The 16,312-nt window shown below is 38.4% G+C and overlaps 2 protein-coding genes across 4 annotated transcripts in view; both read left to right on the forward strand.

Annotated features, from left to right (window-relative positions):
• The window catches only part of LOC106313719, an 11,754-nt gene extending 9,895 nt beyond the window's left edge, over positions 1 to 1,859 (forward strand). For all 3 annotated transcript variants that reach the window (XM_013751614.1, XM_013751616.1, XM_013751615.1), the window contains 4 exons: positions 490 to 623; positions 1,123 to 1,270; positions 1,400 to 1,506; positions 1,629 to 1,859. In XM_013751614.1, coding sequence (XP_013607068.1) covers positions 490 to 623; positions 1,123 to 1,270; positions 1,400 to 1,506; positions 1,629 to 1,670 — 431 coding nt within the window. In that variant the 3' untranslated portion in view covers positions 1,671 to 1,859. The remainder of the gene's footprint in view (positions 1 to 489; positions 624 to 1,122; positions 1,271 to 1,399; positions 1,507 to 1,628) is intronic.
• An 11,550-nt stretch (positions 1,860 to 13,409) lies between these two features.
• On the forward strand, positions 13,410 to 14,465 carry LOC106316632. Its single transcript, XM_013754512.1, has one exon. The coding sequence runs from the start codon at positions 13,468 to 13,470 to the stop codon at positions 14,131 to 14,133; it is 666 nt and encodes a 221-aa protein (XP_013609966.1). The 5' UTR covers positions 13,410 to 13,467; the 3' UTR covers positions 14,134 to 14,465.
• Positions 14,466 to 16,312: the final 1,847 nt, after the last annotated feature.

A 16,312-nucleotide genomic window follows, 5' to 3' on the forward strand; every position in this document is an offset into this window, starting at 1 on the left:
TTTTTTATGAATCAAATTCGTGTGTAAATAGAGTAAGAGGGAGGATGAAGATATGGAGTGAATGAAGAGGAAGAGGAGTGCTTGTTTATATAGATTAAATCCTGCCGACATACCGAGGAAATTCCGACGGAATTCCGACGGAAAAGGCTAGTTCGTCGGAATTTCCTCGGAATTTTGTAAAATCCCCCAACGGCTCTCCAACGGCTATAATATTTCCTCGGAATTCATCGGTTTTTTCCGAGGAACACATTGTTCCTCGGAATTTCCTCGGAATATTCCGACGGACTGAGGTTTCCTCGGAATTCCGTCGGTATATTCCGAGGATTTCATTTTCCGTCGGAATGTCCGTCAGAATACCGCTGTTTTCTTGTAGTGTACTGTGTCTGTATCTAAAACGAAGAAAAAAGTATCTATAAAAAGAAAAATGGAGTTACAATATTTTTTATAAAAGTTATTCGTCTTTTAAATTTTAATCTTCTTTGTAAATAGGAGCGTTTGCGGCAATGGCAATATTGGGAAGAATTGATCAAATTTTATCTCCAAAAGGAATTTCAATGTCAGTGGCACCACTTGGCGCCGTCTCCGCCATTCTTTTCATCACTCCATCTGCTCCTGCTGCTCGGGTAATCTTTAAACCCTTTTACATATATGTATAGGTAGCTATATAAACATAACAAGCGGTTGAACACAAACGCTTCTTTGCCAAAATGTAAACACCAAAGTAAGCTTTTAACTAGGGTTTGAATGTGTACAATCAACAAAATCAGTGAGGAATCGCTATAGTGGAAAGTAGAACGTAGTTCTATCACATCGACAAACTAGTTGAAAAAAATTCGTCAAATGCTGTTCTTGTGCTTTCACTTTTCTAAGGAATAAGAAAACTACAGAGGTCCAATATATTTTCTTTCTGACTATTGAAGATAACAAGTTCCACCTAATATTTACTTTCATGTATCAAGTCACAACCTAGGTGTGCCATCACATCATGCTAAAATAGGAAAGAGATGGCATCACATCATTTTAAAATAGCAACTTTGAATGCTAGTAGTAGTTATGTCACTCTATTACAGTATTACTTAACTAATTAATTGATGAATGTCTTGTTTTCTTTACATTTTTCAGAAATACAACATGTTTTTGGCTCAAATAGGTTGTGCTGCCATTGGAGTGGTAGCGTTCTCCGCCTTTGGACCAGGCTGGCTTGGCAGGAGCGTCGCACTCGCCGCTTCCATAGCTTTTATGGTCATTGCTCGAGCCAACCATCCTCCTGGTAAACTATATTGTCTCATTATTTTTTGCCAAAAATAAATGATTTCTACTTTCTTACGTTTTAATAGAGCGGTCTTAATTAAGTTATGTTCTCTAATTCATTTTACTAATAAATAAACAAAAATTACAGCGGCGAGCTTACCATTAATGTTCATAGATGGAGTGAAGTTCCATCACTTGAATTTTTGGTACGCATTGGTCCCAGGTGCAGCTGCTTGTGTCATTCTCTGCCTTCTCGTAAGCTTTCTAACTCTTTTATTTTCTCTAAATTTACCGTCAAAAAGTATGCATATATTATGCTTAGTGTTTAGTGATAATAGTTTTCCACTAACATGATACAATTTCTTTCTTTTTTGCAGCAATCGATCGTATGTTACATGAAGGATAATCTAAAATTTTGATTAACTGTCACGCAACATATACGATCAAATGATATATATAATAGTAGTAATAATGTATAAATATACACACATTGATGGGAATCTTGTGAAGATATTTGATTCATGTGTAGTGTACACTTGATTTGAATGTATGTAAATGACTATATATATAATACGTTCATTCAGCATATGTAATTCTCCGTTTTTCTCTCCCTTTTGCATGCATGTTATCAGTTTTCTTCTTGTTGTTTCGCATAAAACTATTTGGTTCATGAAATTATTCCCTTGACCTGTCGCCTCTTTTTTGGTCGGCCATTAATTCATTCTTTGTTCATTGCTATATATGGAATTAACGGAAGATAAATTGATAACTATAATCCTAAGCAGACTTCTCTAACCTAATTTTACATACGTCATATAAACATTTGAATACTCAATCTTACTTGCATAAAGGAAAATAATTGAACAGACAAGTTCATCACCTCGTGAGTGACATCGAAGAAGATAACTACTAACATATTTTTCATTCAGGTTATACTTTTCTAAATACTAATACCACTTGAATTAAAATGGAAGATTTATCATTTGGCCATTAAATTTAAGCATTCCTGGTTTAGTGGCTATTACGCTCCTTGTTAGATCAATGATGTTTTTGATTTAACTAAACTTACAAGATTTTTGGCTCTAATTAATGTAATCATATATATTTGTTTTTTCTCCGCCAATAATTAAAAAATACCAATATTTTTCCCGTATATATACTCTCAAAGGGACCCTTCGAATCGTACCATTTGTTTCCCCTGACGGAGGATACGTTGAGGAGAAAAAGCAAGTGAGACGCCGTACAAACCGGACATAAGCTTGGATGTGTTATTGGTCCTGGGTGCCACCATTGATGAATGATGATGATTATATATAATTATACTTCTCGAAATTATTATCCATTGTGGATGAAGATTGGTTGTCAAAGTAGAGCTTGGAGATTTACAATGGTTAACCTTAACCAAATTGATAGAAAGTTGAGGAACTGAGGAGATTTATTCCCTTGACCTGTAGCCTCTTTTTTTTTTGGTCGGCCATTAGTTCATTCTTTGTTCATTACTATACATGGAATCAACGGATGATAAACTGATAACTATAATTCCTTTTTTGGTTCAAATGATAACTATAAGTCTATAATCCTAAGCATACTTCTCTAACCTAAGTTTACATATAGGGGTGGACACTTTACCCGATATCCGAAGCCGCACCCGAACCCGATCCGAAAAATCCAAACCGAAATCCGAACCGAAGTAGCAAAATATCCAAACGGGTATTGAATTAGGAGAGATTGGATATCCGAACCCGGACGGGTAATATCCGAACCCGAATGGATATCCATATATTTCTAGTTTACATCTCTCATTTTATATAAAATATTTATATTAATACTACACATAGTTTAAGTTCATATGATATACATAGAATTACGGAGAAAATGATTTGCTACTCACTTAAAAATTAAAATGCATGTCAAACTTTTTATTTCAAATATTAACAAAAAGTTACATCCAAAATTTAAAAACAATAACCAAATTAATGTCTTTTTTAGTTTCAAAATGTTGTGTCCAAATCTATTAACCATTCAATCTATTAAAAATAAAAAAAATAGTTAAGTGAAAGTTATATTTTTAAATATAAGAAATTTGAGAAATGAAAAAATTAATTTTTTTTTTCAAAATCTAAATATCCGAACCCGATATGAAATAACCGAACCCGAACTAAAAATACCTGAACCCGACCCGAAGTACAGAAATACCCGAACGGGTTCTATACCTCTATACCGAAATACCCGAAAATCCGAAATACCCGATCCGAACCCGAACGGGTACCCGAACGCCCACCCCTATTTACATATGTCATTTCAGTGAAATCATAAACATTTGAATAATCAATGTTACATAGGGAAAAATAATTGAACTGACAAGTTCATCACCTCGTGATTAAAATTAACAGCGAAGAAGATAACCTTTTTTTTTTGTCATCCAAAGCTTTATTTCAAACTTAAACCGGTCCTATCGTACTAGCCTCATGAGCTAGCAAAACAGGAACCAAAATGTCAACAAACGTGTAGTGTAAGTCACGTGATCGGGCTTCTTTCGCAAGAGCGTCCGCACGGAAATTTAAAGAACGTGATATAAAGCTCAATGAAAAAGAAGTAAAATATGTTCTCAGTGTTTCAATGGCATCAAGCTCTGGATCCAGTGCTGGCTATTTTTTAGCAGAGTTAATGATGTGTACCAGCTGTTGACAGTCCGATTCCAAGCGCACATGTTGGAACCCGCGACTATTAAGCTCCTCCATAGCCCAAACTAAGCTCTCCGCTTCTGCATGTAGTGGAGATGGGACATTGGTGTGTTTCCTTTGCCCCTGCATTACCTCCATGTTGCCATCAAACACAATAAAGCTCAGACCCGCTCCAGTGTCCTCTAGAACCCAAGACGCATCGAGTTGACATCTCCATCGTCCCAACGTTTCTTGCTCTTTCACTTCTGCTCTCCTCTCATTCCCATCGTCTTTTTCCACTGCAAGAGTTGTGCTAGTTTCCATGTTGTAGCTTCCGAGGCCGCAAGTTGTAGAGTATCTAAAGGCGATGTATCCTTGTTATTAAAACATTTATCGTTTCGCGCGCGAAGAAGATAGGGAAATTTGGCAAAAAGGAACAAAACAACTATACTCTTGTCCCCTTAGAATTAAAACCAAAATCATTGTCACTGTAGTATAAACAATAATGAAAATCCAATTTTGTCATTTTCTTTAAAATACAGTTAATAAAATTAACATTTTACTTTAATGAAATAAGAAATATAAAGTAAAAAAAAAAAACAGAACTCTATCGTCGTCTCCAATTTCTTTCTCAATCAAAAAGGCGATTTCGTTTTAGCCGCCAGACACCTTCTTTCTTAGGCGATTTAGTTCTTTCTTAGGGTTTTGATTTGGGGGATTTTTAGGTTTGGGTTTCGATTTGTCTTGACTATCTGTTTCTTTGTCTATGGGTTTTGATTTTGGTTGACCATTTGTCTCTGTTGCTGTATCAAGAGTCTTGATTATGACTATCTTGACAATTTGTTCCTGTCTTGAGTCTCTGTTTTTGTACCTGATTAATCTTTTCTCTGGTCTTCACTATCTGGTTTATCTTGTATTTGATTTATCTTGTCGCTGGTCTTGACTATCTTATTTATATTGTCTCTGTGTTATAGTCTTGTTATAGTAGCTAATTTATATTGTTAATAGTTTCTGTGTTACGATTTTGTTTCTCTTTGTAATGGTTCTTTGAGTTATGAGGCGGGTGGAGGAGGAGAGAGCTCGGAGACAGTGGCTGCAAGATTATATGTTGTTGTATAGAGGTTTTATGAAGGTTAAGCAGAGGGGCTGCGCAGTTAAGGAGCGTATCAGTAAAATGTGTCAAACGCTATCTTTAAGGTTCTGCGTTTTTGGAACCAAAACCAGAAGGGCAACAAGGTTTAAACCTTTTTCTTGATTCCTCACTTAGCCTATATCCGCACCAGTTTATTATCTAGGCAAGTTAAAACCTTTATAGTTATTGCCTGTGTTTATGTAGATAGAAACACACTTGGTATCAGATTGGATTAGCCTCGACTAAAAACCACTACCTATGTACTTGTCAGGAGCTTATGATGATGAGGAGGTTACTGCTAGAGCTTACGACCTTGCTGAGACCTGGAACACTTCTCAGTTTTCAGGTGAGGTTACTATGATAGTATAATTTGTTCTGAATTTATCTTTGTTCTTTATAGAGGAGTTGTTGTGGCAGAAGAAGATTAGTGGTGGTGTGAAAAACAATGGTGGTCAAGACGATGTGGTGGTCGTTGGATTCACGTCACACAGATTGAGGTTGGATGAAGAAGATCTCAGAGATCCAGTGAGAAGGTGGATTCACGGTTGAAGGGTCGAGACGACTAAGAAGATACACCATCGTTCCAGCTTTCTTATTTGCTCTTCTCGATACAATTTTGAGTCCCCCTGAACTCTGAAAAGTTGCCCTTTTCTCTTATTATTCTCTTTATTGTTTAGTCATTTATACATGTGCTGAGGCTTGTGTTTTGTGGTTCTTTTTCTAGGTTAGAGGAGATTGGCTTTTATTTCAACATGAGGTACTTTGAAGATACGGTAACAGTTGGTGAATTTTGATGATGTTGAGAAGGTGGTGGCCGTGAGCAAGAGGTGTGGTGGCTGTGAAGATTAGGTTTAGATTTTTTTTTGTTTAGTGTAAACAATTTTTTTTGCTTTAGTTTGATAAACCGTTTTAATTTTGTAAACAATTTTGATTTATAAAAATATTTAAATTTATTTTTATTTGTATTTGGGATTTATTTATTTTTGAATATTTCTCTTAAAAAGATCATATAAACGCTATTATAATATTTACCCTATAATAACAAACTATTATAAATGCTATCATATAGTAAAACAACAATAGCATGTAAAAACTACTATAATATACATCAATAGATGTGCGTCCAACAACAATAGACCAAAGTTTTTGGAAGAACTAAGAAAAAGAGAATAAATCCCACCATCCAAAATTGTTGTGGTAACGAAGAAGACTCACATTTAAATTTAAAAAATAAATAAAAAGATTTAAAAGATTTAGAAAATATTTTCTAATCGTTTTTTTTCTTAATTTTCGGATCTTGTTTAAAAATCTAGTAGAACTTACATTATACCAATGTTAGAAAAGAGATGAAGTCTTAGATAGGAAATATTGAGTTTACAGATAAAAGAAAACCGCGTAGAATGTACGTTTTGTCAAGACAAATATGAGAATATTTAGTATGTCATGTAATCTACCAAAAATACATAACATAGAAGAAAGGGAGAATTGCCAAGTGTGACTCAAAACTTGGAGTCAAACCCAAAACAATACCCCAACTTGGGTCAAAGGCAAAAGTAACCTAAAAGGCTATTGAAATTACAACTATCCCCTTGTGACCAAACAAAAAAACGGAATTCTTTTTACGTTTCTACCCCTCGCAAGTCGTCTGTTTAGACGACTTGAAAATAAGTCGTCCAGACGACTTAACTTAAAGTCGTCTGGACAGTTAGTCTTAAACATAATTTAAAAATTTTGTAAAAAATATTTTGATAAGTGAAAAATGGGAATTATGTAATTAACATATGTCTTAGGAGGTATAAATTAAGATATAACAAATTTCAATTGTTTTCAGCATAGATGAGTGAAAGTAGTGAGTCATGATATTCTTAAGTTTATGTTTCATCAACATATGTTGTAGTATTGTATGTGTTCTTAGGGTTAGATTTTGGAAAGAATTAAAACCGTTTTTGAAAATTTTTAAAATTACTTATGCGTGTTCATTTCTGTGTATAGTAAACACTATTTAAGTATAATTTGATTTTATAACGTGGTTAGTTAGTTAATCTAGTCATTTTAGTTTAGGGGTTCATTTTAGGGTCTAGGACGACTTAATATTTTGTCGTCTGAAAACAGACGACTAAATATTAAGTCGTCTGTTGTACATTATCAGCCAGAATAAGTCGTCTAAACCGGACCAAACCTTAAAGTTTACCAATGTAATTTTAAAGCTAACCGGATTATTTACCCAATATATAAGGTGATTTTTATTTTTTTGTTTCATTTTTCGCGAAATTCAGAAACCCTAACAGTTCTCCCTCTCAAAGGCGATTTCGAATTCCCACGATTTCCGAACAAACCATCGTTCTCAACATCGGCTATCTATCTCACTTCATTCTCACCGTTGTCGCCGCAGCTTCTTCTAACCCTAGCCGCGCCGATTCCTCTAAACCCTAGCGCCGCCGATTCCTCTAAACCCTAGCGCCGCCGATTCCTCTAAACCCTAGCGCCGCCGATTCCTCTAAACCCTAGCGCCGCCGATTCCTCTAAACCCTAGCGCCGCCGATTCCTCTAAACCCTAGCGCCGCCGATTCCTCTAAACCCTAGCGCCGCCGATTCCTCTAAACCCTAGCGCCGCCGATTCCTCTAAACCCTAGCGCCGCCGATTCCTCTAAACCCTAGCGCCGCCGATTCCTCTAAACCCTAGCGCCGCCGCTTCCACTATATCCGAACAAACCGTCGCCCTCGCCACCGTGGTCACCAACGTTCTAAACACTAGCGCCGCCGCTTCTTCTAAACCCTAGCGCCGCCGCTTCTTCTCTGTAAACCTTAGCGCCGTTTCTCTGTAAACCCTAACGCCGCTAAGTCATCAATCTCGAGGAAAAGATGAACATAAAACGTTGTCTCTATCAATTTACTCATTCTCACCGTTTCACGTTTATTTTTTCAGATCTATAACCGCAATGACGAGTACTCCAACTCCTTCTGCGACTGGAAGACTTGTAAGTAATTTAAGTCGTCTACTAAGTCGTCTGGACTTATATTGTTGTCTTTGATTATTTTGCAGACAAAAAGGATGGATATTCCAGAACTCCCCCGTAGGTTATACACATCAGGGGAAGAACCAGAAGCCCACAATAGCATTTCGTATCATACGGATAACAGCAAGTTGCATACTGCTCTTAGGAAAGCTCTTACTGATGACGAATTTGAAGAGCTCAAGGAGTCGAGTTTGGGAGTTTTCATCAAGTTCAAGGAGCAGGGATTTGGTTGGGCTTCAAGGCTGGTTCACTACATGCTCAGTTTCAAGCTGGACATTAAGAAGAAGTATGAGATGTGGTCTCTCGTTGGTCCAGAACCTTTGAGGTTTTCACTGTTAGAGTTTGAAAACCTCACTGGTCTAAACTGCGAGTACATCGAGGACCTTGAGACACCAAAATGTGACGTTACCCCAGAGATGGTTTCTTTCTGGGGGATGCTGGGAGTTCATCTGGAAGCTGGGCCAACTACTGATCAGATAATAGCAGCACTGAAGAGATGCGGGGATTGGTCCAGGGAAGATCGCAAGCGGCTCGCGTACCTCTCCATCTTCACTGGATTCATTGAAGGGAGAAAGTTTTCAACCGCTACACGATCTACTCTGGCAAGGCTAGTGATGGATTTAGAACGGTTTGAGAATTATCCATGGGGGAGAGTCGCGTTTAAGGTGCTGATGGACTCTTTGTGGAACAAAGAAATTGCTGGCTGTTACACCGTGGATGGGTTTATACAAGTTCTTCAGGTCTAGACGTACACAGCTATGCCGGAATTGGGTGCTAGTATTGGTGGTCCCAGAGCAGACAGTCCGTCTCCACCGATACTGGCTTACGAGGGCAGCAGAGGCCGCAGATCAATGAAAGCTGCTATCTTGAGTCAGGTATTTACTTCAATCCAAAAGACTGCGCAGACGACTTATTATAAGTCGTCTGGAAAGTCTTCCATCTGGACGACTTATTAGACGACTTATAATAAGGCGTCTGGAAAGTCTTCCCAGCTGGACGACTTATCGGACGACTTAATTAAGTCGTCTGGAAAGTCTTCCATCTGGACGACTTATTAGACGACTTATAATAAGGCGTCTGGAAAGTCTTCCCAGCTGGACGACTTATCGGACGACTTAATTAAGTCGTCTGGAAAGTCTTCCATCTGGACGACTTATTAGACGACTTATAATAAGGCGTCTGGAAAGTCTTCCCAGCTGGACGACTTATCGGACGACTTAATTAAGTCGTCTGGAAAGTCTTCCATCTGGACGACTTATTAGACGACTTATAATAAGGCGTCTGGAAAGTCTTCCCAGCTGGACGACTTATCGGACGACTTAATTAAGTCGTCTGGAAAGTCTTCCATCTGGACGACTTATTAGACGACTTATAATAAGGCGTCTGGAAAGTCTTCCCAGCTGGACGACTTATCGGACGACTTAATTAAGTCGTCTGGAAAGTCTTCCATCTGGACGACTTATTAGACGACTTATAATAAGGCGTCTGGAAAGTCTTCCCAGCTGGACGACTTATCGGACGACTTAATTAAGTCGTCTGGAAAGTCTTCCATCTGGACGACTTATTAGACGACTTATAATAAGGCGTCTGGAAAGTCTTCCCAGCTGGACGACTTATCGGACGACTTAATTAAGTCGTCTGGAAAGTCTTCCATCTGGACGACTTATTAGACGACTTATAATAAGGCGTCTGGAAAGTCTTCCCAGCTGGACGACTTATCGGACGACTTAATTAAGTCGTCTGGAAAGTCTTCCATCTGGACGACTTATTAGACGACTTATAATAAGGCGTCTGGAAAGTCTTCCCAGCTGGACGACTTATCGGACGACTTAATTAAGTCGTCTGGAAAGTCTTCCATCTGGACGACTTATTAGACGACTTATAATAAGGCGTCTGGAAAGTCTTCCCAGCTGGACGACTTATCGGACGACTTAATTAAGTCGTCTGGAAAGTCTTCCATCTGGACGACTTATTAGACGACTTATAATAAGGCGTCTGGAAAGTCTTCCCAGCTGGACGACTTATCGGACGACTTAATTAAGTCGTCTGGAAAGTCTTCCATCTGGACGACTTATTAGACGACTTATAATAAGGCGTCTGGAAAGTCTTCCCAGCTGGACGACTTATCGGACGACTTAATTAAGTCGTCTGGAAAGTCTTCCATCTGGACGACTTATTAGACGACTTATAATAAGGCGTCTGGAAAGTCTTCCCAGCTGGACGACTTATCGGACGACTTAATTAAGTCGTCTGGAAAGTCTTCCATCTGGACGACTTATTAGACGACTTATAATAAGGCGTCTGGAAAGTCTTCCCAGCTGGACGACTTATCGGACGACTTAATTAAGTCGTCTGGAAAGTCTTCCATCTGGACGACTTATTAGACGACTTATAATAAGGCGTCTGGAAAGTCTTCCCAGCTGGACGACTTATCGGACGACTTAATTAAGTCGTCTGGAAAGTCTTCCATCTGGACGACTTATTAGACGACTTATAATAAGGCGTCTGGAAAGTCTTCCCAGCTGGACGACTTATCGGACGACTTAATTAAGTCGTCTGGAAAGTCTTCCATCTGGACGACTTATTAGACGACTTATAATAAGGCGTCTGGAAAGTCTTCCCAGCTGGACGACTTATCGGACGACTTAATTAAGTCGTCTGGAAAGTCTTCCATCTGGACGACTTATTAGACGACTTATAATAAGGCGTCTGGAAAGTCTTCCCAGCTGGACGACTTATCGGACGACTTAATTAAGTCGTCTGGAAAGTCTTCCATCTGGACGACTTATTAGACGACTTATAATAAGGCGTCTGGAAAGTCTTCCCAGCTGGACGACTTATCGGACGACTTAATTAAGTCGTCTGGAAAGTCTTCCATCTGGACGACTTATTAGACGACTTATAATAAGGCGTCTGGAAAGTCTTCCCAGCTGGACGACTTATCGGACGACTTAATTAAGTCGTCTGGAAAGTCTTCCATCTGGACGACTTATTAGACGACTTATAATAAGGCGTCTGGAAAGTCTTCCCAGCTGGACGACTTATCGGACGACTTAATTAAGTCGTCTGGAAAGTCTTCCATCTGGACGACTTATTAGACGACTTATAATAAGGCGTCTGGAAAGTCTTCCCAGCTGGACGACTTATCGGACGACTTAATTAAGTCGTCTGGAAAGTCTTCCATCTGGACGACTTATTAGACGACTTATAATAAGGCGTCTGGAAAGTCTTCCCAGCTGGACGACTTATCGGACGACTTAATTAAGTCGTCTGGAAAGTCTTCCATCTGGACGACTTATTAGACGACTTATAATAAGGCGTCTGGAAAGTCTTCCCAGCTGGACGACTTATCGGACGACTTAATTAAGTCGTCTGGAAAGTCTTCCATCTGGACGACTTATTAGACGACTTATAATAAGGCGTCTGGAAAGTCTTCCCAGCTGGACGACTTATCGGACGACTTAATTAAGTCGTCTGGAAAGTCTTCCATCTGGACGACTTATTAGACGACTTATAATAAGGCGTCTGGAAAGTCTTCCCAGCTGGACGACTTATCGGACGACTTAATTAAGTCGTCTGGAAAGTCTTCCATCTGGACGACTTATTAGACGACTTATAATAAGGCGTCTGGAAAGTCTTCCCAGCTGGACGACTTATCGGACGACTTAATTAAGTCGTCTGGAAAGTCTTCCATCTGGACGACTTATTAGACGACTTATAATAAGGCGTCTGGAAAGTCTTCCCAGCTGGACGACTTATCGGACGACTTAATTAAGTCGTCTGGAAAGTCTTCCATCTGGACGACTTATTAGACGACTTATAATAAGGCGTCTGGAAAGTCTTCCCAGCTGGACGACTTATCGGACGACTTAATTAAGTCGTCTGGAAAGTCTTCCATCTGGACGACTTATTAGACGACTTATAATAAGGCGTCTGGAAAGTCTTCCCAGCTGGACGACTTATCGGACGACTTAATTAAGTCGTCTGGAAAGTCTTCCATCTGGACGACTTATTAGACGACTTATAATAAGGCGTCTGGAAAGTCTTCCCAGCTGGACGACTTATCGGACGACTTAATTAAGTCGTCTGGAAAGTCTTCCATCTGGACGACTTATTAGACGACTTATAATAAGGCGTCTGGAAAGTCTTCCCAGCTGGACGACTTATCGGACGACTTAATTAAGTCGTCTGGAAAGTCTTCCATCTGGACGACTTATTAGACGACTTATAATAAGGCGTCTGGAAAGTCTTCCCAGCTGGACGACTTATCGGACGACTTAATTAAGTCGTCTGGAAAGTCTTCCATCTGGACGACTTATTAGACGACTTATAATAAGGCGTCTGGAAAGTCTTCCCAGCTGGACGACTTATCGGACGACTTAATTAAGTCGTCTGGAAAGTCTTCCATCTGGACGACTTATTAGACGACTTATAATAAGGCGTCTGGAAAGTCTTCCCAGCTGGACGACTTATCGGACGACTTAATTAAGTCGTCTGGAAAGTCTTCCATCTGGACGACTTATTAGACGACTTATAATAAGGCGTCTGGAAAGTCTTCCCAGCTGGACGACTTATCGGACGACTTAATTAAGTCGTCTGGAAAGTCTTCCATCTGGACGACTTATTAGACGACTTATAATAAGGCGTCTGGAAAGAAATTGTAGATTTGTTATTCTTCAACAGTAGATGGATATGTTTTCAGTATATTGCGCATTCTACGTATGGTAGATCATTGTGTTTTTGATGTATTGTGCATTCTACGTATGGTAGATCATTGTGTCTTACCTAGACTGCATTTTCTAAGTCTCCGTATATGGTAGATCTGATATTCTAACACTGTTAGCCCATTTTTGAATTTACTATTCTAATTTTTTTTTTTAATCCAAAAATATTTTCATATATGCACATGCTTGACTACTTCATATTTTATATTTTTCTTAATTTTTTTGCATTGTAAATATAATGATACGAATTTTTAGTTACAAAAAGAGTAGTAAAAGTCCAAAAGTGAAAAAAATTGATTTTATACTAAAGGGACAATAGTATATATTAGTTGTTCTTGTTTTCCAAATTTCCCAAGAAGATAACTATTAACATATTTTTTTTCATTCATGTTATAGTTTTCTAACTACTAATACCACTTGAATTAAAATGGAAGATTTTTATCACGTGGCCATTAAATTTAAGCATTCCTGGTTTAGTGGTCATTACGCTCCTTGTTAGATCAAAGATGTTTTAATTTAATTACTTTACAGGATTTTTGGCTCTAATGTAATCATGCAAATTTTTCTTTTCTTAATTAGCAAATACAAATATTTGTCCCGTATATAAATCTCGACGGGACCCAACTTTTGAAGCGTACAATCTTTTTTTCTCGGACAAGACTCTCCAACATCTGTCCGAAATGCAGACGAGCCGGTTACTCTCTTGCTACCCCAACTCTCCTAGTTTCGACAGCTTTTCCTCCGCCGTAGACCTCGCCACAATCGCCGCCCGAGTCGTCGAGGAACTCAGAGATCAGGAGCAACAATTCGACTTCCACAGCGACGACGACAATGACTTCGAGTTCGCCTTCGACTGTCCAAGCCGCAAGTGTTCCCACCCCATCGCTACCGCCGACGAGATTTTCTACAACGGTAAGATCCGTCCGTTGAATCCGTACGGTGGTGGAACTGGAAATGCTCCGGTGTCTCCGCCTAAGAGTACTCTTCCACGACGTCACAGACCGGCGCTTAGAAAATTAATGAGCGAGGAGCGAGATACGACGTCGGATTCATCGTCGGAGGCGGAGGAGGATCTCACCGGCATTTCCCCGGAGAGTTACTGCGTGTGGACACCAAAAGGCGGTGACGACGATCTCCAAGAACTCTTGTCTTCTCCATCACAGAGCAAGATCAAAAGCAATAGCGTAGGATTTTCGAAACGATGGAAGCTGCGGAATCTTCTCTACGCGAGAAGCAGCAGCGAAGGGAACGGTGAAACTAAGTGTGATATTCACAGAGAAGAAGAAGAACCGTCGTCCAAGGTGGTCGGAGGGAGGGGGAAGCGAAAAGACGTTTGTGCCGTTTAATAAGGATATGATGGGAATATTGAAAAATGTTAATGGGCTTAGTCGTCATTTACGGCCTTTTTAAAAGGTGACGTGGCTCTATCGTGAAAGAGACAACCACATCGAAGACGCGGACTTTTAAGTGGGCTTCGGTTTCTTTTTTGACTTTTTATTTTCTCTCTCAAACTTTTTCTTTTGGTTTCTGAGAGAATCTTGATTGTTAGGCGAGAAAGTGCATGTTTTTGAAATTTTTTTATAGTATGAAGCTCGATGTGTCGGTTTGAATTAGGTCTAAAGTTTTGGTGGTTTGATGGTTGTAAACTTGTAATGAAGACTATGGTTTTATGCATTTTATTCCAAAGCTTATATATAAATAACTAAGTTCAAAGTCGATTTTTAGAAATTCTGATTTCAAAATAACATTTCGTACCAAACATAATTTAAATCCAAAACACAATGAAATCAATCTCTTGCCCTACAAATAAATCACCACATACTTTGGTTAAAACACTTTTATACTCACCTAATGATATATATTATTGTAAATCCTATTATATTCAGACTACTTCATGTATCATGTATATTCAGAACTTGGATAAATGTTTCATGTTTCTTTAGTTTAGACACAGAAGAGTGTGGCCCTTTGACGTGTGGAATCGAATGTACCTTTTTTATAAATATAGATATGGATTTATTAATTTGGATTAGAAAATACTTTAGGTGGATATTGTGGGAATTTTTGGTTTGCCTTGAGATCTTGTTCAAGTTTTTATAAAGGGAGTTATGTGTTCACATTGTTGAGCGTAACTCGAGTTATCTCAACCACATACAAAACGTGTATTCAGAAAAGGCTAGGTCAATTCTATAGTAGTCGTCGATTCATTATATAATTGAAGTTGGTCTTTGCTGTCTACTGTCTAGGTTTAAAACATGTTCAGTGGAGTCCACAACGAAATTAACATTTTGGAACTATATACAATATTTTTGAAACTGTATATACATTTGGGTTTACATGTTTAATGCTTACTACAGTGGGTTTCACATTTTCACTGTTGGTAGTTCTTGTAGCATTGGTAACATTTGTACAGTTTGGATGATTATCAACTAAACATCTTACCATCCTAACTAATTCAACATATTAAGCATCTCTTAGATTCTCACTATAACAACTCTTATTGCTACATATATAATCAAAATACAATCTCAAGTATAGCCTACAACTCGTGCATGTGTCTTTTAGGAAACGCAGTAGAGCCTCAGATAAGTTGATACTTGATAACATGACATTACGTTTTGAAAAGAATGACTTGAAAATTACGATTAATGATAACTCGCAAGCTTCTTTTATCATACACACCGCCCAGTTGTTATCCTAGTATACTTATTAACTATATAGTAACACGCGCTTTTCGCGGGATAAGATGTCTATATTAATGTTGAAATTATATATTATGATTATGTATAACATAAGGTATACTTAGTTAGATAGAACTAAAGGTATGATTGTTATTAGAGGCGAAGCCAGAGACTTTTTATAATGGGTTCACTAATATTAAAATTTAATATATGGTGTTTGTAAGTTTGAGAAGAACCTTTGAAAAATATTTTTTTTATATTTCGCCTATCACGTTGTAGTAGTTATAGACTTAGGGGTTTAACACATAAAATCAAAAAAGGTGGATCAATAACATATTATAAGCAAAACAATAGCTGTGTGAAAGGAAAAAAAAAAGTATAGCTATTTTAAATTCAGAAAACATAATTGCATAATAAAATAAATTGAAGGTTATTTGACCCTCTAAATTGTAAAGATTGTTCACGATGCGACCAGCACGTGAGACTTGCTGGTGGTTTGTTCCTAGAAGTTTCTTCTCATATTCAAGGTCGTCTAATGCAGAGCTCTCACGGCGGTGAAGGTGGTGACACTCGCATGCTTATATTTCTTGCTCTAGAAGACTAATACACTAAGCCGAGACGATTTGCAGTGATTCAGTCTCCTCGAAACAGATATTACCTCATCTAGCAGTAACAAAACCAAGTACAATACATTTATCTAGAAATAGATTTTCAGCGTTCTCTTTCAGCAATGAGAGACGGTTCTCAAGAACGTGAGTGCTCTGCTAAATGCATGAAAGTAGGTATGGAGAAAAGGGTTCTTTCATTAACACTTGGCATCGTACTAAAGTTTCATCGCTTTGTC

Source organism: Brassica oleracea, chromosome C9, assembly GCF_000695525.1.
Source record: "Brassica oleracea var. oleracea cultivar TO1000 chromosome C9, BOL, whole genome shotgun sequence".
NCBI lineage: Eukaryota > Viridiplantae > Streptophyta > Magnoliopsida > Brassicales > Brassicaceae > Brassica > Brassica oleracea.

Excerpts from the sequence above, each read along its gene's own strand:
- LOC106316632 (XM_013754512.1), top strand. The coding sequence starts at position 13,468 with ATGCAGACGAGCCGGTTACTCTCTTGCTACCCCAACTCTCCTAGTTTC.